The sequence below is a fragment of the Siniperca chuatsi genome, linkage group LG9, assembly GCF_020085105.1.
Source record: "Siniperca chuatsi isolate FFG_IHB_CAS linkage group LG9, ASM2008510v1, whole genome shotgun sequence".
In the NCBI taxonomy this organism is placed as follows: Eukaryota; Metazoa; Chordata; class Actinopteri; order Centrarchiformes; family Sinipercidae; genus Siniperca; species Siniperca chuatsi.
In genome coordinates, this window is record NC_058050.1 from 21,769,538 (window position 1) to 21,797,465 (window position 27,928).

The following is a 27,928-nucleotide window of genomic DNA, read 5'->3' on the forward strand; positions in this document are numbered from 1 at the left end:
AAAGTAAGGGAGACTGGAGGTGGATGAGGGATAACAGCTATCTGTGTGTGTGTGTGTGTGTGTGTGTGTGTGTGTGTGTGTATGTGTGTGACAGAGAGAGAAAGTAAATGGGGGAGAAGAAAAGCCTTTCACCCGGCAACTATTATTGGCTCAAGCCAGGCCTGCTCAACCTGTTTGTTTCTCATTCGCAGAAATGCATCTTGTAAATCAGGAAGACGTTCCACGTTCCGTCAGGTGCCTTGTTGTTCCTAACTTCCCACCTGGTTGGAGTAGGAGGATGACGTGAGACAGAGAGAGGCGAAGAGAGAGTCAGAGCATTGTGTGGAGACATTGACAGCATCTGTTTATTGAGACACTGGCAGTAGATATATGTCAGACATCATCTGACAATAAACAGGATTTATTTTTAAAGGACCACTGTCATGATCTTCAAATAAGGAAGCTGCCTGCAGACCTGCTGGGGAATTTACAGTTCATTTTTTGCGGTTAGTGCTAATAATCTCCCAGTTTTGTCTTTCTTTACTATATTTACTTTATTTTAAGGTACTTTTTCCATTTTACTTTATTTCTCATATTTACATAAACCTTAGTCAGATATGGGGACATGAGTCAGGATTATGAGTGATAAGTGAAAAATAAGATGAGTGAAAAATGCATTTGAAAACCAGTAAATATGGATGACAAAAGCTCAGTAAATAAAGTATGAGTGCATATAAAATGGTGATTGCTTTTATGTTTCTCCAAAGCAATGTTGTGACATAAAAGTTTGGTTTAAAATATTCCTATAGATGATACTAGTTCTCTATCAAATCAGTACTGGCAGCTCTTTCATATGAAGTAGTGACATATTGTGTCCGTATCTAAAATCATTTTAGTGTCAATAACCATTTGACTGGTTATTTGCCTTCAGGTAATAGTCATCAACACCAGCCTTTCACATTCAATAATTCACATCTATGTTTTAATCAGAATGAAAACAGAAGGGCTCTTGTACTATTACATGTATTGTATTCCTTTATTATTGTTTGAAAAGAAAAGCTACATTTGTTCAAACGTTTAACAGATTAACCCATAGGATAAGAGAGACTGAGTGGAGACAAAAATGGACAAGAGGAGGAAAGGAGAGATGTGGAAGAAGAGGAAGGTTTCTCATATCTGCTTGCTGCTGCTGGGTCTGCTCCAAAGCACCACACACACCTCAGGTAACTAATCACATCCAGGATTTCAAAATATAAGATTTATTTAAGTCATGCTTAGAGTTTCAAGCATCAGAAGTATCTGAGTAATGTTGTGCACATTGTGTTGTGCAAGAGCAGACTCCATGATGTGTGATCTGTTTGACCACTGTTACACTGGACATTTATTGGAGTCTGTCCTTGGTTCCTTAACTGGTTTCCCTACATTTCTGAGCATGCCAAGCTGCCTGCTTATCTCCATAGCAGTCTAAACAAATTGTATTTTAATGCTCCCTGATGTGATTGGGTTTTGTTGAAGTGCTGCAACAGGTTAAATCTGATCTTCTGTCAAAAATAATGAGCTGGATTCTAATTCAGTTTAGTAGTAGATTTTAAACCAGGTAATAAAAATGCATTTCATTTTCTGTAAATATAGTATATACATTGTTATAATTATTAGTGATTTCATCCAATTATTTCCACATTTTCTTTTTCTTCCTTATCTCTCACACACAAACACACACTGTCAACACTTAATCTCTGTTCCAGCTGTAAACACTACCAGTGCCATCACCACCACCATTTCACCACCAAGCCCTGCAGCTCTCATTTACCGCACGCGCCCAGCTGACGTCACAGTGGCTGTGGGAAAACCTGCAGTGTTTCGCTGTGGAGTGCCCAAAGCTTCTCCAAACCTCACATTCACCTTCTATGGGAGTCACGGCAACTACAGCCTCACCTGCCCTTATGGCCACATGGAAGATATCCCCCAGGTGAGGTGATCGCCGTCTGACTCTGAATTTACTCTAATGCCTCACTTTATCCTCACTTTCTTCTCCTCCTTGGTAGGGGGGAGACTTAAACCATGTGACGTTAAAGACGTGGTAAACATTGTGAAACAGTCGCAGTTTGGTTAGGTTTGGGCAAAAAACTACTTGGTTAGGCATAGGAAAAGATCATGGTTTGGGTTAAAATAAGTAAGTTACTTAAGTTACGTAAGTCCCATACATACAAAGTACGTAACTTAAAACTTTGACTCTCGGTTTCACATGGGACACGAACCGGGTCCTGGGAGAAAATTCTTTGTTTGTTTGTCACATCCATCCACCGCACGACCGCCTGAAGCAGACTTTTTAGTCACCTGTCTTCCTGGTTTGCTCCCGTCACAATTACCACGGCCACTAGAGGTCGCATCCTACATTAAACGTAAACACGGGTCATAATAAGCTGTTTTTCTGGTGAGGACAGTCTGTTATTTCAATATTACAGGTTCCAGAAGTCCATTTGAAATGACACATGTACCACTGGGGGCAGCAAACATACTGAACTCATGATCGAATGTTGTCTTCTGCATTTTGTGAAATGTGTGTCTGCTCCATCCTCCTTTTGTTGAATTCTGTGCAGGAAAGGCGGACTCTGCCACTAACAATGAAAACAATTACAAAATGGCTTCCTTAAGAGCCATTCAATGTAAATAATCTCAAGGAATATAACTTTAAACTATCAACTATTACAGTTGCACTGGCCCTACAGTGGTATTGCTTTTCTTTAAAAGCTTAAAGGTATCCGGAGGTTTTGACGTCTAGTAGTGCTATCAAGCAGTTTTTCTATGAGTGGGTCCCTGTTTTGTTTGTCTTGTGCACGCACAGGAGCGCACACACACACACACACACGTGCACACAAGTGTTACATTCCTGCCAATGGTTTCACACAATTCCACTAATCTACAGGTAGGGGTAATGAAGCAAGAAATACAGCAATGTGCCAATAAAATCAGGAAAGAAGACTGCATGCTAATTAACATTGAATGTAAACAATATAGGTTTTGCAAGTGTTTTATGAGGAAGGAAACACATTCATCAGGTTTGTTAGACCTCAGGGATACGCAAAGTGAGTTTTGGTGAGTAACACTGAATGTAAACACAACTTTTGTTTGTTTTCCAGAAAACTCCACAGGGCACCTTCAATCACATTCGTGCAGTCTCTCTGTTCTGTTCCTTTTTCTCCATGTGCTAAACCACAAACCAAGCCAGATTCCAAAAATACACTTCAAATAGTTGTTGGTTTAGCTGTTGTATAATGTGATATAGTGCTCCCTCTTGATGGAAAAAGGCATGCAATGGAAAAAGCGGCTATTCTTTTCCTAGTGTGATGATCAGATTTCATTTAGCTGCTCTGAGAGCTGTTGTTTACTTCCTCAGCTTTGTGTCTCTGTGTGTGTGGCAACAAGCTAGTGTTACTGAGGGGAAGAATACAAAGAATACAAATCCACTATAAAATCCTCCATAGAACACACATCACTGTGCATAAAATGGGTCTCTCAAACACAGATAAATGTTCAAAATGCACTCTAGGCGCTACAGGCGACTACCCGTCCACCTGTACAACACTTTTAGGTTATGATAACACAGAAGCTTTCCTCAGTCTTGGGTTGCAGCATTCCCATCTCTCCCACGTTATGCATACTTGACAACTTATCCTCAGTTGAACTTCCACCAAAACACGCAAAACCCACACTGGTTGCCCTAGCTATCCCCAAGAAAGTCATCCTCACAAACTGGAAAACAAACAAACAATGTCAGTACCTTCAGTAGCATTTGGACCACCATTTATTCCAGCTGCAACACTCTACCCTCACCATCCATCCATCCGTCATTCATACCTGCTTATCCTGTCCAGGGGGGCTAGAGCATATCCCAGTTCAAATCAAGTTTATATTTCTGTTAATCTCTTATTCTTTCTTCTCTGTCCTCTCTTCTGAGCCATTTTTCACTCCCTTTCCTGTCTCTGTCCTCAGGTTCTCTATGGAAGTTGTGATATGAAGAAAGAAGAGTCGTTGGCTGTGTGGACCCTCAAGGGAACTACTTTCTCTGACAACAGCACAAGAGTCGTATGTCAGCAGTCAAAGAATCCTGATGCACCTGCTGCTGTCCTACATGTTTATGGTGAAGACTTAGTCATTCTATATATACATTAATATTGCCTAATCCCTCTAATCCCCCATAATCAGAGAAGAACACCCAAGAGTGGTCTCTTAGAGGTAGTTATAGTTTCTGACTGATCAGATTTTGTACAAGCTGGTCATTCTCGACCAAAACATCTGTGGTAAATGCTCCCCCGTGCTTTAAATATATTACACACCAGGGTTTGTGCTGCCTGATCTCTGAACACTTGGTAATAGATGTGGCATGATTAGATAAACACGAATGGGATACCATCATGGCACATATCTAAACTCTGCTTTACAGTATTAATAGTGAATATACTGTATCTTATACATTTGTTATACAGTATGTGTTCTCCTTCTCAGCAAAAAAACTTTAAAAACATCCAAGCTTGTTTTCATTCCTCACATCCTTCCAGCTCGCCATTTTTCTTGTTATCTTATTTTCTTTTTTCGCCCTTCTCCTCCCTCACTCTGTCCTGTTATCTTCACTCCTAGATAACAGCATCAGCTATGCCACTCTCATTGGCTGTACTATCGGGGGCTTCTTCGGCATCCTGTTGGTGTTTGGTTTATTGTATACCATGCTGAAGAGATCTGAGACCCTCCAGAAGTGCTTCAGTAAGTACATTGCTTCAATTCACAGGTGAAAAATGTAATGTGTAAGTAATGTGTGATGTCTTTGTGCTTTCAGGGGGAAATGAAACAGAAGATGATATGACTACAATAGTAACAAAGGGCTGAAAGGAGACAGAAAGCCAAGGAAGACGCTGATGCTTGATACTTGATGTTGCTTTGTTAAACATATCCAGAGTTGGGCTCCATTCACCTTCTAACCAACAGAGAATAGAAACAGAAATTAACTTTTCTTGTTTTCAAATCCTTTGAGCAATCTAAGAAAAGTGAATGCTGGATTTAGTTTGAAATGTTTGAGGCTGCATCCAGTCTGACCCCTGATATCTTCACTTCCTTGTTCTGCCCGTAGTAATTGGTCCTTGCATGCATTTTTCACAGCCTAACAGTGTATAATATAGTATCGAGCACTTCAAACAATACACAAAAAAATTAAGCCAGATTGCTTTCTCCACTTGTGCAGGGTCATGCATCAGTGTGCACGGTCTTTACCGTATATACCTTATAAATCATGTGTAAAATGTGTTGTTGGGTTCTGTAATGTGGCTAAAACAATTTAGTGTGCGTGTAGAAAGCAGAAGTCAGACTGTATGTAGCTTTTAAAAGCAATGATTTGAAGAACAGTCTGTCTAAAATATTAGTTTAAATGAATTATTTACTAAATGTTCAATAGTTTTAACAATGTAAGTGTTAAGTGCAGACAGTAGCAGTAAGTGGTCACAGAGATGTTGTGAAAGTGCTGAGTAAGTAAAAATATCGCCTGCAGACAGACGCTGCTTAAATGAGGAATAGAAGAGTAGCTGTTCTTTGTGCTAGCACGTGTTTTACAGCTGTATACCAACAAACTATTGAAGGTAAGATGCTCACTGATGAGGGTCCCAGTTCTGCTTCTGGTTAAGTCCGCTACACTTTCACCGTTTGTCCACTTGAGGGAAGCACTTACTCCACAGATAACGAGCCAGTTAGTTGCTGTAACACTACAGAGAGAAATATTCACTTTAAAATAACTGATTGTAAAAACCAAACACTCAAACAACAATTTCTGTTTCCACCAGAACGTGTTGCACTTTTTTTGGTCAAATTATTCAATGAAGAAATTCCTTTATTTGGGATTTAGTCAGTGAAGTAAGTTAGATGTGATAATGTTGTCATGCCAAGGGCTTTTATATATTTAGATTCTCAAGTAATTGGGCCTGATGTTGTCCGTTTGTGGTTACACAGGCATTGTCTTTGCATAAAGACAAAGCAGCTTATAGTGTTACAGTTACCAGAGGTAAACTCAGCAGTGTGTTGGTTTTTATGCTGTTACTGATGTTTGTTGTTTGTTGCACTCTCTTCTGTCTTTTAATTTCTTTAGATGTCTTTATGATTACATTACTGTAATATGTGCTTGTTTATTGTTTGCTCTCATTTTCTTGTTGCCTATTACAAATCAGAGCTTGCTGTCTATGTGTGGAACATGACCAAATTAAAGTTACGTGATGTCAAAACAAAAACTTAGCACGCTTAACATTTTTTGACAGTTAAGATTCTATCACCTATATGGATTCAAAGTTCCTCTCATGTGCGTGACTCTCCCTTCGGGTGTGCTGTTTGGATCACTCCTGTATAATCCTAGATGACTGGATGTTACAGGAGAGGGGACGTTGCAATATACACCATCATCAGTACATCATCAGATTGACACCTACTTCTTATAGGTCTTTTGCATGTTAAAAAATAAATTGTGCTTTAATTCAGGACTTGGATGTTTCTGTATTTCTATTTCTGTATCCCCTCTTCTTTAGAACTTGGGTGTCCTCTGCGGCAACATTGTGCTGCTGAATGGTGAGTTTCCTCTGGTGCTGCATCTGTACAGGGTTACATAATAAATGGTTTGGTTATTTTGCATGGTCACTTGTTAGGTAGACTTGCAACACCATGTGAAAGAGTAGAGCACATCGGGCAATGATGCACTTCTGACCACATGCGCACAACTTTGGTACGTCTCTTGCTTCCCTCTGGTGGTGAAGTCCTTACATGTCAGGTACTAGACCTTCACAGTCTTTCAGTGTTGCTGTCTTCTATCCTTCTATCCTTAAGTTGTTTTTTTGGTGGTATATTGCACAAAGTAACAAAACTAATAGGAGTTATTATCAGCTGCACGTACTTCAAAATGTAGTTAAAATATAAGTGTGAGGAAATGACTTTTTCCCTTGTTTGTCCTTGCCTCAAAATTATCTGAAGATCTGAAACTAATCTCAAATCCTGCTAATTTGTCCATGTTACACTATACCATCCACTTAAACTATGGTCTTGCACACTTCCCCCATTGTGTTACCACTGCAATAATGCTATTTTACTACTGTGGACAAATACATGGCCATTGTAAAGAAGCACACAGTCTCTACTTTCCATTATAATTCAATTAATTGAGCATTAATATGACAACTGGTACTTGTCTGCTTTTGACATCTCTTGGTCTTCATTCCCCTTACTGTGTGTTGTGACACCTGATAGAGCAGCATGGACAGCCAGAAAGACACACACACACACACGCACACATACAGGGCAATCAGCAGGAGAGAATTCTGCCTCGTCTTTTAGTTGATACAACAGAGGTAGTATGGAGCAACGTGTTGACTCAGCTGCTCAGCTACACCTCGGTTCGCTCCATGATAGGTTTCTGTCGTATTCTGGTGTCTGATTTCTTCATGTTCTCCACAACTGAATATAAAGTCATATAGTGATTAGTATACAGTGTGATTGGCTTTATTTGCTGTTTGCATGACAAAAGATGGAACAAGACAATAGTGTGCTGTATTTACAGCAGGAGTCAGTCGTTTGCTCTCGTCCTGTTCGTCATTTCTTGGCTCTGGTTGGGAAAAAGCCCTGTTCTGTAACCCTGTCTAAATACACAACACTCGTATCATGTGAGGACCTACCACTAACTCCCAAGGCTCTACATCCTTGAGTTTCCAAATGTGACTTTACAAGCAAGCAGATATTAAGAATTACTATCTATTGCATAGACGTTCCATAGGATCTTTTCAGCTCTAAGTGAAGCTCTGTTATCTGCCAACTGACTGGATCCAACTCACCACTATGTAAGCTAATCTAATCTTAGACCATTAGTTGTACTGTTTATGGACAAACACCCTGAATACCACCATGACAGAGATGCATGTGTGTGTGTGTGTGTGTGTGTGTGTGTGTGTGTGTGTGTGTCCACTGATAACCTACATTGTTCAGTGTGTGTTCTCAAGATGACCTTGAATCTGACAAGGAATCAGTTTAACTTGCTACACCTATCAACACCTGAGGAAAAGAAGGAAAGAAAAGGTCAGGACTTCAGTGGGCTTTCAGCCTGCTGTTAGTGGCTCCTCCGGCGACAAAGAAGAGCAATATATAATATTAAGCCTGGGTAATTCATATATATTTAAACATTAATGTCGTACTGTGCCTAATAATGTTGTCCTGAAAATGCTCAGTAATGGGGATGAGTTGATGTGTTGCTGAGAAAAGTAATACTGACAGAAATACCACACTGAGTATCCTCTCTATATATCCACTAGCTCCTCTGATACTATCAGTGACATTGGAACAACGTGACCTTTATTTAACTTCACATATGCAGACAGACACCAGCAACAACACACTGATACAGTGTGGCCATAGAGCCCTTCACTCTTTCCAGTATTATGTTTTTATAGACCAAATTTAAACTGAATAAAAGTCAATTTGAGGTAATTATCCATTTAGATTTAGGTTATAATTGGACATTGTGTGAAGATTAATGCCATAAAATTATTTTAAGTAATCCATGAAATTAAGCCTCTGTAAATTGTATTTCTATTATCTCTCTGCTTTGTCATCACCAGTTGCTACTCTGTCTGCTGTCAAATTATTGGATTATCACTTACACACACACACACACACACACACACACACATACATCAAGAACTATGGTATGTGTGTATGTTTTGTGTCTGTGTCTCTGTCATTCCCTATCTCCTCTGTCCTGACAGTATTATCATTTGTTAAGAGGCTGATGCATGCCTTGTCACAGATCACCACTGTGACCCACACATGCACTCACATATTTCTGCACACGTGCATTGTGCTGCTACATGCAAGAACAAACAATATCCTCCCAATTTAAATATATTCCCTTTCAAGCAAGGTCGTGAGTTTGAATCAGTCCTCATAGTTAATTAAAATCCCACCCTCCTGCCCAGGTTTTAGTACAAAAAGGAAAATGCCTGTCAACCATAAGACCAACACAGTGCAATCTGTTCCACAGAGAGAGGAGCACTGGGGGCGTACCTGCTCTGCACAACAACACACTCCCCTCCCTCCTCCTGTCTTTATCTCATCTAAAATTTACAAATACACTTGAGAAGAAAAACTGTGTTTATTTAAATAAAAGGAAGGAAAAACTACAAGATGATTTCATCTCATCATCTCATAGTTTTTCCTCTCTTCATTTCTTCCATGACTGATATACCATCTGATTTTACTACTTTGATCTGTTGTTTAAAGACTTCATTGACTGTCACTGGTGTGTTAAAGCAGTCTTGCTGGTGAATCACAAGCAGTGTGAAGCAGATTTAATACTACAATATTAATATGAACATCTGAATCTGTGTCTTAGTGTAGTTTTGACAGAGTATAGTGTATTAACTATACAAAATATGCCAATGTTTATGGAATAACATTGCCACTGGTGTCCTATACCTACGTAATGGTGTCACCCCTGCAACCTTCACACATTAACACTGGACATGTGCCCACATAAGTTTATATCCCAAACAAAGAGGAGGAGCAGACGCTACTTATTCAGGTAAAATAGAAAAATACACACTTTTGACCAGGCAGTGTCTTGGAACATTCACACACTCCTCTGCTCCTGAACCGTCAGCGCAGGTAAGCATAGGCAGGGTGGAGTAAGGCAGGATGGGAGTCGAGGGTAGGGCTCGAGGTCACCCTTTTGTGAAAAAGTTGATTGTAAGGGTTGTGATTGTTGTGTAATTATCCCTTGTGCTGAAGGTTTTAGTTTAAGAACAGAATGTTTTGCACTATCAAAGACAGAAGGAAATACATGTGATCGGTAGGGGCCATTTGAGGAATTTACTGAAAGATGAGCTTTTTCCTCCATTTGTACAAGGCATGTGGGGCTTCGGTTTATAATTTTTTTATTTCATTTTTTTAGACAACAGTACTTTTTGATTGGTTAAGAAAAGAGTAAAGAATGCAGGGGATGTTGACAGAACAGCAGTAAGATGTGAAGGACACTGAACTGTAGCGTCCACACTAAAGTGGGCGAAACCTAATTATTTTGTAAAACCACTTTAAACCCAAACAGAAAGTCTATTCTGCTCTATTCTGTCTCTTGCTGCCGTGTCATCTGAGATACGCATGGACGCATTTTAAGACATGGGATTTGAAAGACAAAAGCCTGTCCACAGTTTGACCTTGACTAATGTCACGCTAACTGCAATGACATTTTTTGACAGAGGACAGAGGCTATGATTGAAGATAAGTGACAAAAAATACATGATAAGGAGTCTCTGTGTTATCTTTGTTTTCATTTAATGTCCTTTTCTTGAAAAGTTGATGCAAACTGTATATTGGCAAGAAAAGAAGAAAAAATGCATTAAGCCAGTATTTGTTCTTCTTGTCAGACTTATCAAACATGTACAAAAAGCATGAAACATGTTTTGTCGCGGTCATATATGTCGTTTTGGGAGTCATTGGCAAACAACCTATTCTGTCGTTTAGGTATGAGGACGTTTTTTCTTTAGATACTGTAAAGCACATGACAGTGTTCGGTCCGATGCGATGAAGTCTTTCTGGAGTTTCAGTGGAGGCTGAAGGAAAGTTGTCTGGAAACCTGCTGGGTTTTGCCCCAAGACAAAAAATGATCCTCTGTTTACTCTCCAAACACCCAGAATGCATCCCTGCTGACGATACACTGACCTCTCACACAACAAGGACATTCTTCCTGGGGAGAGGGAGAAGTGTGTACTTTGTTGCTTGTACGCATATGTGTGTGTATGTGTGAGAAACAAGAGGAAAGTGATGGGAAAAAAATCTACACTTCACTTTTCCACTTTGCCTTTTATTCTCTCTCACAATCATGTTCCCTCTCCCTCTTTCTGTCTTTACCTGTTTCTCTTTCTATCTGACTCTCAGTTGTGCTCAAGATGGGACATCTCACTGTTGTGACTGTTATGGCAGGTAAATAAAACAGAAAACTTTGCACATATGTGCATACATAATTCCATGCCATCAGAAACAGAGCTGGCCTTTTAGCAGGAACTGAAAAAAAGCCCTTTGACTGTCTACTGCAAACAAGGATAACATTTGTATGTGGTGTCAAGGTCATGGATCGTTCTCTTTTCTTTGGGAGATTATGTTAGCAGTCAGTTGCAGAAAGATATTATGACGTTTTGACAAAACACTAACTGTACCAATCACTACTAAAACCCAAATCATTTTGAACCACTAAGCATACAAAAGCTCACTTGTTCAAAAAATATTCCATGACCATGACACCCGGCAACATTCAACTTGTTTTTAATAGAAAAAATGGCCATCTTTTCTTATTTCTTAAAACTGCTGACTGTGTGGTGAGACATATTCTAGCAGAGAACTGACTGTATGCATTAAAGCTTTTCATTTTATTATTATTGTATTTTCTTTATTTTATTTGTCTGACTTTCTTACAGTGCTCTTCACCCTTTTCATGGAAGCTGAAGCAAGTAAGGCCAAAATTGTACTTTCACCATATATTTCACTTGTTCTGAGATTGGTTTGTTGAGAAACTGGTTTAGGAAGAAATCAAGCACATTCACTTATTTTGTCTCCATAACAATAGCCTGATAAAGCCACTTTCTTAAACCAGAATTGGTCTTTTGTGTGATTGTTTGAAGAATGTCACTATTTTTTCTTTGCTCCTCCTCCTCCTGTGTTTGGTCTGCAGATCCATTTGTTTACAGTAAGTACAGACACTCTTATCTCCTAATTCTTCACAATATACAATCCATCGTCTCACTCATTTGTATGAATTCTAAAAATATTAGTGCAGTGTATCATGTGTTCAGATTATTGTAAACTGAAAAGGCAACCTCTGCCAATGTGTTAAAAAGCTATATTAAAAAAACATCTGTTATCTCTGTAAGTGTTAGACAGTTGATTCTCCAGTTCATTTTAGAATACATTTGCTTTGGATTTGAATTTTTGTTTTTCTTTGTCAAGTGCACCGGGACCATCTGAACTTGTAACATTATTCTCTAACAGACTATGAAAGGCTACGAATTGCAGGCATGGTCTTTACCGGCTTGTTGGTGGCTGGAGGAATCAGCGTTTTACTTTGTAAGTCCTGAAACCACACAGATAAGAGCTATGCCAATTTAAGAATGACAGTAGTAATAAAGACATAATTGTGTATTGAAGTGTGTGTAACCTCAGTAACACTTCCTACTTTGCCTTCATAGATAACAACTGCTCCAGGAAGAACTCGTATGTTTTTTTCTCTTATAACTAACTAACTAACTAACTCAGTGTGTGTGCATGTGTCTGTGTCTGAACTGTAACATGATACTTCCTCCCCCTTTATTTGTCTCCCTCTCATTGTCTCTCCATCTCGCTCTGTCTTTCTTACCAAACTGCCATGCTAACTGCCGCCCCACCACCCTCCTCTCTTACCTTGTAGAAAAGATGAAGATGGCAACAGTGAAGTCTGATATCATGCCTGACAAACCGGTTTTGGCCAGGACGAAGAGTTGACAGGCATGAGGTGGAGAGATTGAGTGCATGGTGGGCGGTTTGGAGGAAACACACCAGCTCAGATGATTATACCTGTACAGACCCCTGCAAAGAAAGACCATATATTTTAAAAAGTGAATTGCTGCTGAAATTATGCAAGATGTGAAAGCAGTCTCATAGATTGACATGTCATGAGTAAGATGAAATAAATGATGCACCCCTCAGGTTTTCTTGTTGTCTCAGTCATGTTGCATGTAGTTACTGAAATGGTGCATTGTGAGAAACATAATGTGATGTTTAGTCATTATCACCTGCTGTTCATTGCATCTTTTGCTGTATGATAAACTGTAGGGTTAGATTATCCATGTGGTCAACCATTTCAATACTGACAAGATTAGAAAAAAAACTATTTGTTGGAAACCTTCGGTGTGCACATCCAAAATTAAAATAACCGCCACTATGCTAAACCAAATTGTAATATTTCAGTGTTGTTTTTCACAGGTTTATAATGTAGATTAACTGGTTGACCTTTAAAAATGTCTTCTATAATTGAAGGGGGCAGTTATTGTTCTTCTAGAGCTTCCATTAAGTACAATAACTGTAATTGTTATATGTACCATATATTACATTATTATACCATATTATTATTAGTCTACTATGCATCTTTATTACAGCCGAGGTGTCATTTTGTTATGCATCAAATTGTTAATAGCTCATAACTAACATCCCAGTGTGGAAGTAAATCAGCCTAACTCGACAAACTTCGACATCTTCGTTCTCGACAAGCAAACATTACATTAGTGCTCCACTCCTCCTACCGGCTGAGTCCTGACTCTGGATCAGCTTCCGCGCCCAGCTCGTCTCCAGCCGTCTACTCTTCAGCTGCCAGCAGGGCCGCAGAAACCGACCCGGGATCAGGATTCACCGACAAAACTCAAGCATTTTAAACTCAGCCCCCTCTAAAACTAAGCCAACCTGTTGAGTGTCACAGTGGTGAAGGCAGGGTGTTGGCGCACTGTGTGGGGAAAAGTCGCTGGTTCTGAGTCAGATATCCGCCTGCTTGTGAGAAATTTCCTCGTTTTTGTCGCTGCTAAATACAACGTGTTAGAGGTAAGTGTTTTGCAAAGAAATTAGCTCATATTTCACAGAAGATTGTCTCCTGAAGTGTTTTCTTCATTTCTTCAGGCAATGTTTATGAAGTTAAAGTTTTCCAAATATGCTCGTGAGCATCTTTCTGGGCAACTGAAGCACAGTTTAGCTAACGTTAGGCTAATTTTGAGGATACATTTAACGATAGCTTCTAAACAGGTTTGTTTGCGATGGAAAACTTGTTAAATTACAGTATTTCTTACTAACTGGCTCATTCAGTTAAAACTCAAAAGGGCTCGAATAACATCTATACACGTTATTTTTCCCAGAGAAAAGTCTATCATTCTTTAAAATGCGAACGTACAATACAACATATATCATAAGCCAATAATGTTAAACGGCTGACATTGCTCCTCGAGCCCACCGGTGCCAGGTCAGTGGAACTGCACGCGCCCACGGGCCAACGTGCGTAACTGTCCGGGAATATTCCTTCACGCGCTTTGATGACACAGTTCATGTCAACTGGATTTTAAAAAATATACACTGCAGGCTTAAAGTGCACTGATCGACATAAAAAGGTTGTTCGGTGTCAGTTTGCAGCTTCAGTCCTTGTTTAAACCCGAGAAAATAAATCCGGATGACGTAGTCTGTATGTTTATATTTGATGCTAAGCCTTGGCCTCTTTAACAGCATTAAAAAACTAGTTACTACTAGTACTAGTACTATTAGTTAGCACGAGTTAGCAGTTTTGAGACATTTTACACCTCAAGCACACAGTCCCAATGAAGACCTCCCCTTGTAGAATTGTTCAATATTGTCATACAGTTACATGCTTTACGTGTGTGTGTGTGTGTGTGTGTGTGTGTGTGTGAGAGAGAGAGAGAGTGAGAAAAGGCCAGCTGATAAGAGCAGTGGTGATAACAGTTTGCTACTATGTGGCATAAGGACAGATTGGGATGAGGACAGTTTTCAAATTCTGCTGTATATCGTAGAACTGTAAGGAAGAAAGGACTGCAAAATACTGATCATTTGTTGGATTAATCAAGTTAATTATTTGGGCTACTTACAGTAAAAAACAAAACAAATTTACAATGGTAGGAAACAATCATATTCACATTTAAGGAGCTGTAATCTGCAAGAATCTTTATTGATCCATTACTGACTAATTCTTTCAGCACTAATGTAAGGGAGGTTTCTCCATAATTTCTACACTGTTTATGGGGGCACATTAAGGTGTCATTGAGCAATTAACTGATTATATGTTGGGGGGGTTTACATTATCAATGTGTTTCTGCGACCCATGGTTACAGAAACAGAGTGTGCATTGGTAAACAAGAAGCCATAGGTAAACATCAGGTTTTAATGTTCGTTCCTCAGAATCATGGAGCAAAAGTTAATTTCACACCAAAGTTTGACCCTTGTACAGGGAGAAATCAGTTGTACAGGAGCCACAGCATGACCATGGGCCAGAATGCACTGCAGTTGTAAAATATATTGCGTTTTGAGCAAGGGGTGTGGCCATGATCATAGACACTCGTTGGCAAGCTGTCTGCCGTTCTCTACACTGTGGCTGTCTTGCAACAAGTTGATGCCCCTTCTTTGGAGGTTTGTGAAAATTAGTAGCTTCAGTAACTGAAGTAGAACTAAATATGACATAGAGGTAAAGTGGGGGCACCAAAAAAGTAAATTATACCTACAAAACTCCTCATCATAATGAAGTTCTGGATACTAATATATCTCATAGATGATATTTAGCAGTGTAAGAGAAGATACCATTTAGTCTTCTTTGTATCCATGGATCATATATTGATATAAATAACAGGTAGCTTGTCTGCACAAATATTTCTGCCAAAACAAATCAATATTTTGTCATGCAGCATGTGAATATGCTTGATTAGCAATAAACAGATTTGATTTTAGAGTTTCCTCAAGAATTTATACTCAAACTACAGTCTCAAATGCATTTTGGGATATTTTAGTACTGTGAGATACTATGAAAATTGTTTCAGCTAAGATTAACATATATGGAAATGTTTCCCTGCAGTGTAATCTGTACTTGGTGACAAAAATAGACTACATTTCAAAATGACAAAATAGCCCTATAAGGGGCCAGATGTTATATCAGTATTATAGCAGTAAGAAAACTGTATCTGCATAGCATAATTGACTGACAATTTCAAAGAAATGCACAGAGAGAGAAAGATACAGTCACACATCCAACTCACACCTGTCTAACTGCAGAATATCTACTGTGTTTTGCTTATGACAGATTTAAATGCACCTTAATTCTACTCTTATGAACACAGTTTTTTAGAAAAGTAAGGCAGAGAGAGATGAGAGAGGTTACAAGGTGAGAGACAGCGATGGAGAGAGGGTGAACGAAGGTGGCGACAGACAGACTTGTCTTCTCTTTCTCAGGTGAAACAGACTTAGCTCGCTGTCCACACCTCGCCTCACAAGACCACAATTCTTAAAAAAGAAAACCAGAGCGCGTGAGGAAAACAGTTGAGAGAGATGGAGGGGAGAAAGCGAGAGCGCTCTTTGGCAAGTCACGCCTTCTCCTCACCTTTCTTCACATCACTTTGGTGGCTCACAAACACAAATTTAGAAACCTCAACAAGACATTGATTTTATATCAAGGGTGTGACTGTGACCTTCAGTGCTTTCCCTATGTAACCACAAAGCTTTTATTTACAGCTTAGCAGAGACACAGCATTTCTAATTTGTTAACCAGTCCAGATATGTTTATTTACAGCTCATAGCCATGTTATAAGAGTTTAATACAAAACAGTAATCATCTGAGAGTTGTATTAAAATGTGAACATGTTGGAAGTGCAACAAATGATTCAGGTCTTATACAAAGTTTATTAGAGCACTTGCTAGTCAATACGTGCAATATTAATAGTTTTATGGACGGAAAGTCATATGAAATGAGGGATATGTTCTCCATCCTTTTATCTGCTGATTATGACTGCAGAGTGAGGAGCGTGCAGTCTGTTGCTAGCCGCTCACTGCTAGCCTTGCGGTTACCATGTGTGACTCATGGCTCCAGTATGCTCCACTCCCTCTTACCCTCTGTCTGCCTCTATGTGTCCCTTCTCATTCCCTCTCTTTCCCAAAAACACTCTCCCTCGTCTTCCTGCCTCCCTCTCTCTTTGCCCAAGGCTTGAATTCTTCTTCTTCCTTCTCTCCCTCTTTTGCTCGCTCTTGAAATCTTGTTTGTACTTTCCTTTCTCTTTCCCTTTCTTCATCAGTGAACTGCTCCCACTTATTCCCCACCTTCTTCCTGTCTATCTCTCTTGCTCATTTTTCCTTTTACGTGTTAATGGAGTCAACACTTTAGTTGCATCTGTTAAAACTGTGCTTCGTCAATCCCATTTCCAGGCAGTCAGTTCCAGAGATAAATCATGTATTGTGGTCGTAAAATGACACATCTCTGAGTGCATTGGTAAATGGAAGGGAGGAACAAGTTAAGCTAAGTTCAACTGTGTCTCAGCTGAGATAAAAGCAAATTATTCATCACAGAGCGCAAAGCAGGTTCACACTGTGTATAGTGTCGGAGACTTACCTGTGTGTGTGTGTGTGTGTGTGTGTGTGTCTCATAATGGATGTGTTGCATACTAGAATCCAGTGCTGCTAATTTAGGAATAAAATAAGCCACTGAGAATAGGCAGCTGTCTTTGTAGTGTAGTACAGGAACACACACACACACACACACACACACCGGGGTCCAGCATTCAAACAGGTGGGTGGGGGAAGTGTTGGAAAAATAGAAATAGGGACTAAGTCACACACATGCTGTGCACACCACATCCCGTTACACACACAGTCATGTGCACACAAAATAGAGGAAGCACAACTTGCAGCTCTGGTTTTTGGGATAAAGTAGCATTAAGAAGACATAAAATGTGTACTTATATAAACACAATGTGTAAAACATGTAAGTTTTTTGACTTGATGAGTATTACATACACACATACACTTTATGTTATAGATTCCTATGATGCTTGGCACCTGTGACCCTGAACAGGCTAAGCAGTCTTAAGAATGGGAGGGTAACATTTGGCTGTTGAAGTAGAATGTCAGTTATTTAAAGTGACTTGACTGTGCGTGTTTGTGTGTGTACTGTATGTGCACGTAGGGGTGTCTGTATGTGTGCTGTCACCTAACTTAGTCACAAGGGAGAAACACTTGTCTCATATTCAAAGTCCACTGATATAGAGACATCTCAACGGCCGATATGTCCAAAACTAGCACTACAGGTAAGGAGGAAAAAGAAGTATTTTTGATTTTGGGGTGAACTTTTGGTTGGCCTTTTGTCATCTAGACATTCAGATAGTTTTGGTCTTATTTGACCAGATTTAGAAAAGGGTCTCTGATATTTCTGCCTCCAGGAAAGTACAATTGGGGTAAATTGATTTTCATTTGTGGTGCTGATGGAAACTACTTACTAGAGAAGAAGTAGTCTCTGAAAAGTTTTCACAGGCAAATATAAATATTTAAACTTAGTGAGTAAGTAGTGCGTGGATCCCTGACTGAGTGAAAGACAGAGTGACTGACTGATACATAGCTACATTTAAGAGTTATGACTCGTTAGAGGGCCGCGCAGCTTATTGTGTAGCCTTGCTGGTGGATAAGAGAGAAGAAGAGTGGGATGGAAAGAGAAGATAGTGTATGAGCGTGAGACGGGCATAGAGCGTAGAAAGCCTGTGCTCCAGGGAGTTTGTAAGGGAAGGGATAAATGAGTGGAAAAGACTTAACAAAAGGAGAAGAGAAGGAACGGGTGAAGGAGCAAGGACGTGCAGAAGTGTGTCACAAAAGGGAAGTAGTAGAGGAGCGGTTTAAAGAGGTTGGAGAGGAGACAGCAGCTCAACAAAAGCAGAAGAGCAGCATGAAACGGTGGTTTTAAACAAATGGGTGATTCTGAAAGCTTTTTACATAAGAGGAGTATCAGACGGAGCGAGAGAAGGCCAAATGAAAGACGCAGCAGAAGGTGTAGAGAGACAGTAAGAGAGCCAAAAAAGTGGGAAAAACAGTCCTAAAGACAGGAAGAAAAAGAGAAATGCAGCAAGAGCTGAAAACAAAAAACAAGGAACAGTCAGAGACAGGCAGAGTAGCATGACAAAGCCAGAACAGAAAAGTCTTTATCCCTGAACCAGGCGGAGCTGGAGAAGTGGCTCCACAGGAAATTTGTACGCATGGGGAAATAAATTACTCTTTACATGGTATGAGTCTGCAGAACATCTTTGGCTATATTTGTAATAAAGCTTTCTTTGGTATCAGCCCATATCAAACTTTTTGCTGGAGCTGAACATGATACTTGTTTGTTTTGTAAAAGTTGTATAAAACATGAAACTGTAACGATATTAGATCTGAAACAATTGCTGCATTGATTGGTCGATTGACAGAAAATGAATTGCTAATGCAACTATTTTGATCTATTAGTCTATTACTTGTCACTTAAAAGTCATTTTTCAAACAAAAATACCAAAAATGTGCTGGTTCCAGCGTCTCTGGTGTGAGGATTGGTTGCTTTTGTTTGTCTTATATGTTAGTATGCTGAATATCTTTGAGGTTTGGACTTGGTTAGTTGGACAAAACCAGCAATGTAAATATGTTACGTGCGCTCTGGGAAATTGTGATCTGCATTTTACACTGCTTTCTCACATTTTACAATCACAAAATGTTAATGTAGGAACACTTAGCCTTTGTCTTCTTACCTAACCATAAACACAATGATTTGAATACACACCTCCAGCACTCACCTTCTGGCTCCACCTTACACTAACATTTGCTTTAGAATATGATCTTCAAATAAGAAGAGGGAGGCGCCACCGCTTTTATCCCCTGCTTTCTGTTGCTCAGCCTGTTTCTTTACCCCCCTTCACTCTTCTCACTCCTCTCTGTCTCTCCTCTGCCTCCCCTAGTCTCACCCTCAGTTTGCCCTCTGTGTCTTCTTCTCTGTCCCTGTCCTTCTCTCTCCTGTTTTTGTCTTTTCCCTCCGTCTCTTCCTCCTCACTCTCCTCTCTACTCTCTGTGTGTTTTTCTCCTGAGGTAAACCATTCTCTAGTGGTTGTTGGCCAGTTTCCCATCCTCTACATTCCCCCTGCCTCGCCTTGGGTTGCTGTGGAGAGGCACCAGGAGAGAAGCACTAGTCCTGCTCTTCTGTTTCTCCCTCTCTGCCAAACTCCAAATACCAACAGGGAGACACATTGTTTTACTCACATCCTCCTTTATTGGGATGCCTGAGTCTCAAAGGTCACTGTTGTATGAGTATCCTTACAGATACTTTAAAAACTAAACTACCAAAAATGACTTATTGCTAGGAGCTGAATCTGTACTGTAAGTTTCCTCCAGAGAGATACACTGTCAGTCTGATCCTCAGAGCTTAAAGGTGGCCTCTGGAGTTTCATTGTAAACAAACACAAGTTGTGTTTACATTCAGTGTTACTCATCGCAATGCATTGTGTGTATCCTTGAGGTCTAACAAATTTGTTGAATTCATTTTTCTTTCTCATAAAACATTTGCAAAGACAATTTTGCTTATGTTTGAATCCTGCATAGTTTGCATCCATGTTTACTTGCTAGCAGTCTTCTTCTTCACTGCCTTTGTTGGTGCATTGGTCTGTATCTTGGCATAATACCGCCACCTGTAGATCAGTGTGAAACCAGTGACTGTTTTTTTTTTTTTCGTGTGCGTGCATGAGACAAAGAAAACACTCCATACTACCACCCTCCTCAAATAGGAAAAGCTTTGAGCTTCAAAAGAAAGATGAACATTTTTTCCAATTTCCCAAAAAAATTGTCATAAAGCTCAAGTTTAAGCAAACAGAGAGGGCAGACAGATCATACTGCTGTACAGGCTAAGCTGTAACCTCAGCAGGAACTCAGACCAGTGCAAGAGGCAAGCTAATTTGACTAGATACTCCCATACTGCTGGTGGCCAAGGCAAGATGTGTTCTGATCACCTCTTAGATAAAACAGTCAGTCAAACCCAATTTGAATTTGATGTCATCCAAATGATGCATTTCTATGCATGCATGTCAGTGTTTGTGGAGGTTTTCACTCACACGTGACTGTGCTTAAATGCCAGTATGAAATGTGCACAGGTGTGTTTGCTCTCCACTGTGGAGCGCTCTGAGCGGAAAAGTGCAGTAAGTGGAAAATCACTGCTGTGTTACTTGAGGTGTGTCTCCTCCCAGTGCACATGTCACCTCTGCTGCTGCTGCCTCAACATGGCAGCTAACACAGCGTGGACGCAGAGCCACTCATACAGTGAGTGGGATGTAATGGAAGCTGTCTAGAAAAGTACTTGTTCATTAAGGATGATATAAGTGAGATTATTGTAAATTCTGTCTCAGTGTCAGGGGAGAACTCTGACTGGAGAGCTTTTTGTCAGGTTTTAATAATTAGCAGGCAGTGGAAAATAAAAATATCTCCATTGACTGATGTCACTTCCAAAAGTTAAACATCTAATACACTAATGTACACTAGAAATAAGATTAAAATGACATTACAGACAGGAATAGCTTTGGAAGGGTGAGTGCACTTTGATAATATTTTCATGGATTTTTTTCATCAGCAAGTAAAAGCTAATTTTAAAAATCTGGACAGAAGCAGCACGTGACCACATGTACATGGATGCGTACATAGTGTACATTATGTATGGTGGATTACGCCTGTTGTGAATTAAAAGGTAACATTGAAATGAGAAAAAAGAATCTTGAAGCTTTGACGTGGCAGCAGTGTAATGCATTACCCTGAGAGATTTAGTTCTCCTGTTAAGGCTCCATTAAAGCACTTTCTACCCCTCAACATCAGATCAAGTTTCTGTGTGTCTGAGTGTGAAAGAGAGCGGGAGAGAGAGCACTTTGTGCCTATCTGAATTCGATCAGATTTCTTTGTGTGTGCTTCAGAGGGAAAGGAGGCATGTACTGTAAGAGTGACAAGTTCGTTTTATGTGTGTTTAAGACCTTTTAGTGCCCCTCAGAAAACACAGAAAGGCTAAATGTTGCATCAGGTCTCTGTTGACTCTGTTGGCTGGACCATACCAGCTTTCTAACATGCACACATTTAAAAATTGATTATCTGTGCCATTGGGACTGGAGATGAAGTTATTTACCCTGTGTTAATACAACTAGAGCCTGCAAATGGCCCCTCAGTGCACCCAGTTAGTCATTGATGTTTTCAATCCACATGCAAGCATAAGTCAAAATTAAAGGCACAGATTTTTAGTTAATACAAGTTTTAATATCTTTATTAGTGAGGGGTTTTGTCATGGTAACTAACTTAGAATGTAAAGACATCATCAGTGATATCAGTGTCTGTATTTATCATGCAGGTAAACAGCCTCAAGCTTGAAGATGTCAAAGATCTGTGCTTTGGTGTTGATGACACGTGAGTAAAACTCTTTAAAGGCTTTTCATTTAAAAAATCCTCAAGAACTCCTTCTTTAAATTAGTAGCTTCCCCTTTTTAAAAGTCAATCAATTTCATTTTTATCAGTTTTAGTCAACCAAAGAGTCACCTGACACTTAACACTTTTAATGTTACGTCAGTAAGTACTTGTGACCTGTCAGCTCCACATCCTCTTTACAGAGGAAATTCTGCCTGAAGGTCTGTCTTCCATCAGCACATTGCTCAAGTATTTAAATTTCTGTGATGCTAAGTAACATGTCTGAGTTGAGACAAAAGGCAGCAGGTGGATGAGTGGTTAGAGCGATCATCACTGACTGTCTGGTTGCCCCTTCACTCTAACTTTTAAACTGTCTGATGTGATTATGTGTCCTATAGAAAATACTGTAAGAAAGCAAATCCTTAACACTGTAAGTACGATGGCAAATGAAGCGTTCTGCACTTACAGTGCTGAAAAGGTGAGGGTAACAACATCCACAGCTCCTTCAGGTGTTGTAAAAGAGAAAAGATGGCGGGGACAAGGAGGAGGAGAGATGAAACAGACAGAGTTTTATGCAACATTTTTAAATGGATCTGTATTTCCAACAAACACAGTAAACATTTAAGAGCTTTTTAGAGGTGTTTCATTTATTAACACTGTTTAATTTGTCAATGATTCTAAATAACAGACATGGCAATTTACTTTCCTCAAAGTACTGAAAAATAAAAAGGAGAAAGCTACTACAATATTAAGTGCACAAAACCAATATTAATATTAACCAACTATTAAGAGAATTTTAACAGTTTTAAGACCTCATGAATCTGTACTTTCCAAATAAACCAACAGCAATGAAATATTTGTATTTTTTTCCACCCTCATGATCCCTGATATACAAATTGAGATGCCTCAAGCTGTGTTTCACTGTTGTAAAGTCTGTCTGTCCTTCTGAACTCTCGCAGTTGTGTCCGTGGTGTTTGCAGAAGAACAGAACTGTAAGTCCTCTAATATGTCTTTTTTTTTTTCCTCAATCAGCACATCTTAACTACAGTAATTATTTGAGTAATATGGTTAACAGGTTCTATCCAAAAAAGGACGTCTATATTTATATCTGAAAATAAGAGAACCGTAGAACCATAAGAGAGATCTTATTAATTTTTTTACATTTCTGATTCATATTGGGAGTATTGTTTGTTTTAAGTTGAAATGAATTGATTTGATGGTCAGCTATGTCAGTCATTAGCGAGAGAATGAAACTAGGCCATTGTGTTTGGTCATCTCACTTTGTACTGTTGACTTTATTATGTCATAGTTTGATATGTGGATGTATCTGTATATTTTCATTTATCTGCTGTTCAAACAAACTTTCAACTGACCCTCTTCATTTCTGTTCCTACAGTGGAAGATGACCCCTTTACCTTTGGTAAGTCATTGTTTTATAACTTATTTTCACTATCATTTATAAGTTGATGGAACTAGGAAGATGATGCTTTTTTTATTAGTTATATTTACAGTATTTATTTATTTTCAAATGGTAACCATGACCTCTTTGTGCAGACTACCACAGACTGCGTGTTGGAGGCCTGATTCTAGCTGCTGTCCTCTGTCTCATTGGCATCACCATCCTGCTCAGTAAGATGCAAATTACACACACACCCTGTCCACACATACATAGTCATAAACAGACACAAACAAGGCTCAAATACACACAGATATCGTAAAGAAAGCCGATGTGTCTTTTCTCTTGTTCCAGGTGGCCACTGCAGGTGCAAGTTCAACCAGGACAAGAGGTGATCCTTCATATAGTTAAACATGAAACACATTAGAGTAATTGCAGTGGAAACTCTAAAATAGGAACATTTTACATTTAATATTGTTTTGTAAAAGCAACTAAGTTCCAAATATGACTTATATGATTCCAAAAATCATAGAAGTCTACTGCTTTTCTCTTCTCTTACTCTCACCTTTCTTCTCTTTGCAGGAGGACAGGAAGCAATGCTCAGCAGATGCTCTCTGACCAAGGTAATGTTTGTTCACCTACCAGCAAACCCTTCTTTACCTTATTAACTGTCGTGGGTGTGAGATCCTATCTAAAAAAAACCAGCAGCCAAGACTATGTTGATGGCATTCTCAAGAGGTGAAACCTGGAACAGCTGAATGAATAAAAGTTATTCACCGGTTTCACTTCAGTTTACTGTATACTCAGTTCCACTAAAATATTTATTAATCCACAAAGGAAGCTGTGTTTGTAGTTATGGTTTATGAAAAGATGATCACCTGTAACCACAGCCACATGACAAGAGCAGTGAGGGCAACAGCTAAAACCAGAGCTGAGAATTTTTATTTTTCAGGTCACCACACGCTAGCTATTCTAAACAAATATACCTGTTTTCCCACTTCTGCTGTAATGCCTTTGTTTTCCAGAATAAAATACTGCATATGTAGTAGACATGTGTATGTAGACGTGTGTGCAGCAAGATACACAGGTTCTTATCTTCTGTAATATTGAAGATTTCATCACCCAGTTGGCATGCTGCTAAGGTCTAAAGTTATATTTACTCTGTCCATCTGTTTCACTGCAAACGGCCTCATGTCACACACACACTGACATAGTGTTGTACTCAGATGCCATGGACCTCGCTGTTCAACAGGTGGTGGGACTCTGGGTGTCTGGCAGGCAGAGAAGGAGGGAGAGGAAGGGTGGTGTTAGAGGCAGCTATACTCCTCCTTTATGTAAAAGATGCTCTGTTGGGTCTGAAACTTACACACAAATCAAGCATGGAATAGCTTCAGTAAAATATATGAACACATATGGCTTATATCATTGGGGGGGCAGGGTTATGACTTTAAGACAACTTAAGGTAACTTTAAGGTTCAAGGTTAACTCAACTACCTCAGGGCTTTATTGTTTGCTGCTCCAGGATCTTGTAAATGCATGATGGAGGACCTTTTAATATAGCTACTGTACCACGTCAGTAAAACAGCAAAGACTTCTTTCAGTCCTAGCACTTGCATGGGAAACACCTACACCTTTCAAACTCCACATCCCCACTTTGTAATGCAAACTTTCTTTTGTAAATGTGTATTTTCTGAGCCCGAGCTCTGATGACACTGATGATGCCAAATGCTACTGGGAAACCAAGCTAGTTTTATTTTAAATACTCAGGTGGCCCATAAGGAAAAACTGTGTGGGTGTGAGTGTGTGCAGTATGTATGTAACTCAGCAGGGGCCCACAGGGAGTGCACTGCACGCACACCCCTGCTCATTATCTGAGAATGAGTGGCAGTGTGTTCATCTCATTCTCCACATACAGAGAATGATTCTTATATTACAGTCAGTGCAAATTGAACTTAAATGTTAGCCTCACTTATCACGTCGTATATCAGCTAATAATATTTTAATGGTTGTCAGAGCCTAATACAAAAATGTCAATAAAAACTTAAGTAGCCTTCAGTTATGTCCAAAGTTTCTCACAATGGTATACCGTCAAAAGATTCTATTTGCATGGTTTGGGAATGCAAATAATAAATAAGGTATTTATATAACGGAATAAATACTTGAATGAGGTTATAGTGATGTGAGTACAAAAGGCTTGTAACTGTGATTTCTTGCAGGAAAAAAAAGAAGCATAATAACATCACAGATAGTGATATAAAGGAAAAGTCATACATTATAGAGATTCATACATTATAAAATATAAATAAAGCTTTGAATAGTAATGAAACCACAATTTGAATGGCGAATTAATTTAACTGTTCTTTAACTTAATTTTTTGAGAAAAAGAATCTATAAACAACTTTAGGTAGTAGATTCTCTGTTTGTATAACCCAGTGTATTATTGTCACGGATACGCCAGGGTCCACAATCTGTTAATCATCCACACCTGCTCCCTATCACACTCCTGCTCCCGATCAGCTCCTAATCACAGCCAGCATATAAAGCCCAGCACTCACCTCATCCAGTTGTCTGACCTCGTTTGATGCAAGGACTCCCCATGCAACAGTGCATGTTCCCTGCGCCCCTTCTCCAGTGATCTCCTTCTCTATCGATCTCTATCTCCACCGGCGCCCTTCTTCGATTCGGTGGTAGATGACAACGGTGTACTGTGGCTCTATCCATCAACGCTAGACAAGCAGCCCACAGGCCAAATCCATACCGGCGCACCCGCCTGGCTCGAGGTGGTCCACGCAGTCACCAGATTGCACACTGGCCTGCCAATCATCAGCCTACTAACCAGCTACTCGCCTGCACCGCCGCTTGCCTGCACCGCTGCCCAGCCGCTCACCTTTATCTCCACCCAGCGGTTCGTCGGCTCCGCCGCTCGCCTGCTCCGCTGCCCAGCGACCCGCCAGCTCCACTGCCGTCTCCAGTCCCAGCAGCGCTGGCAATCATCACTCCCTGCTGGATCGCAGCAGCATCCTGCTCCCGGACTCCCTGCTGGATCGCAGTCGTCTCCTTTCCTGGCTGCTCGCAGCAGCGCCAACCCCTAGCCAATGCTGGATCGCATTGGCTGGGAACCACCTCCTCTTCCGGTTGGATCGCAGCACGCCACGGGACCGTCTGCTGGGCCGCAGCAGCAGCAGTACCCTCCTTCTCTGGAAAGCCCAGCACTAACCTCATCCAGTTGTCCGACCTCGTTTGATGCAAGGACTCCCCATGCAACAGTGCATATTCCCTATGTCCCTTCTCCAGCAATCTCCTTCTCCAGCGATCTTCTTCCCCAGCGATCTCTATCTCCAACGATCTCCACGCCAGCGAGTCTTCCCCATCTCCATACCTGCACACCTGTCTTCAAATACTATAACCTAATAAAGAGCCATCTATCTCCATATCGGTGTCTCCTGCCTGTCTGTCCGTAAAAATTATGTTATTGATCACATTTTCAAGCAGAAAATGAACCACCTGAATTTAGAAACTCACCTTCCTGTTTGTCTGCAGGTCGTTCCTGCGACTGCTAGATGTAAACCAGAACACACACTGACTTCCCGAACCTGCAACCAACAGATAACACGGAGGAGCAGCAGCGGGATTTGATACGTCCAATGAGAGGCTTGTGTTTTATTGTTAGAGAGCAACAAAAAGTAATCTGTGTGTACCTGCTGGAAGGTGTGATGCTTTCTGCCTGATAACTGAGCTGCTCATCTGCATCCTGCACCTACACACACTCGGACCTACACACACTTTTTGTCACTTTCATTTCAATCACTTTTTGGTATTTAGAAGTTGAAAAGACTTTGACATGAAGAAACGGTCTTATCCAACCTTTTGAAAATTTCCTTCTATAAGTGAGCGTGAATGTTTTGTCATTCATTGTTGATATTTTGGTTGATTGAGCTGAAAGTGACTTCTTACAACGGTAACACAAACCTATTACCAAAAAACTCCTTAAGTGTCCACATACTGTATATGTATGCATACATACTGGTTGTGTCAATGTCCCGCACTACTTGTGTCGTCTGTACTGTGTGTGTAAGGTAAACACTGATGTAGATATTAGTCGCTTACTGTGACTAACCTAACCCACTGTCCATGCCTTCATGTCAAGTAGATGAAATCCACATAGTCATGAGTGTTTAGAGTGGTGTTGATAATTCATGATAATCTTTTAATTCCCATGTTTAGCTTTATGGAGGAAAGTAGTGGATTGCACTGTTCAGAGATACAGAAAGACTGTCATGTTTCTATAAAAGACTTATTAAAACAACTCTGAGCTATGGAATTTTATTTATGCACTTTAATTTTTAATACTTAATTTACGTTTACAGAATTTATCATTTGTGAAATTCTATCCTTCACATTTCTTTTTTCTAATCCTTATTTTTGTACTCTTATTCTAATTATTATTGCACACTAGTATTTTAGCACATCCTCTTGAGTATGCCACCCCATTTCACTGCACATATTGAAAATACGAGTATGCGACGAACAGAATATTTGAATCTTTAA

General features: G+C 39.9%; 2 protein-coding genes and 1 long non-coding RNA gene across 5 annotated transcripts; 2 read left to right on the plus strand and 1 right to left on the minus strand.

Annotated features, from left to right (window-relative positions):
- The first annotated feature begins 245 nt into the window (after window positions 1–245).
- LOC122881017 lies at window positions 246–6,248 on the plus strand. Of its 2 annotated transcripts, none has more exons than XM_044206648.1 (6): window positions 246–485; window positions 1,076–1,202; window positions 1,725–1,948; window positions 3,973–4,120; window positions 4,618–4,740; window positions 4,814–6,248. In XM_044206648.1, exons 2-6 carry the CDS (start codon window positions 1,103–1,105, stop codon window positions 4,861–4,863), a joined length of 645 nt encoding a protein of 214 aa, XP_044062583.1. In that variant the 5' UTR covers window positions 246–485; window positions 1,076–1,102; the 3' UTR covers window positions 4,864–6,248. The 2 variants fall into 2 exon arrangements, with proteins under 2 accessions (XP_044062583.1, XP_044062582.1); XM_044206647.1 differs by having other exon boundaries at window positions 247–485; window positions 1,064–1,202.
- On the minus strand, window positions 6,088–8,229 carry LOC122881018. The gene is made up of 2 exons (XR_006379083.1): window positions 7,975–8,229; window positions 6,088–6,602 (listed from the first exon to the last, which is right to left on the minus strand). It is a non-coding gene; the product is annotated as an uncharacterized LOC122881018 (long non-coding RNA).
- Window positions 8,230–13,457: 5,228 nt separating this feature from the next.
- On the plus strand, window positions 13,458–27,686 carry LOC122881020 (phospholemman-like). Of its 2 annotated transcripts, none has more exons than XM_044206651.1 (8): window positions 13,458–13,611; window positions 21,932–21,987; window positions 22,944–22,976; window positions 23,381–23,404; window positions 23,539–23,613; window positions 23,735–23,771; window positions 23,963–24,003; window positions 26,921–27,686. In XM_044206651.1, the coding sequence occupies exons 2-8, from the start codon at window positions 21,954–21,956 to the stop codon at window positions 26,938–26,940; spliced, it is 264 nt and encodes an 87-aa protein (XP_044062586.1). In that variant the 5' UTR covers window positions 13,458–13,611; window positions 21,932–21,953; the 3' UTR covers window positions 26,941–27,686. The 2 variants fall into 2 exon arrangements, with proteins under 2 accessions (XP_044062586.1, XP_044062587.1); XM_044206652.1 differs by lacking the exon at window positions 13,458–13,611 and adding an exon at window positions 17,829–17,852.
- The last annotated feature ends 242 nt before the right edge of the window (window positions 27,687–27,928 follow it).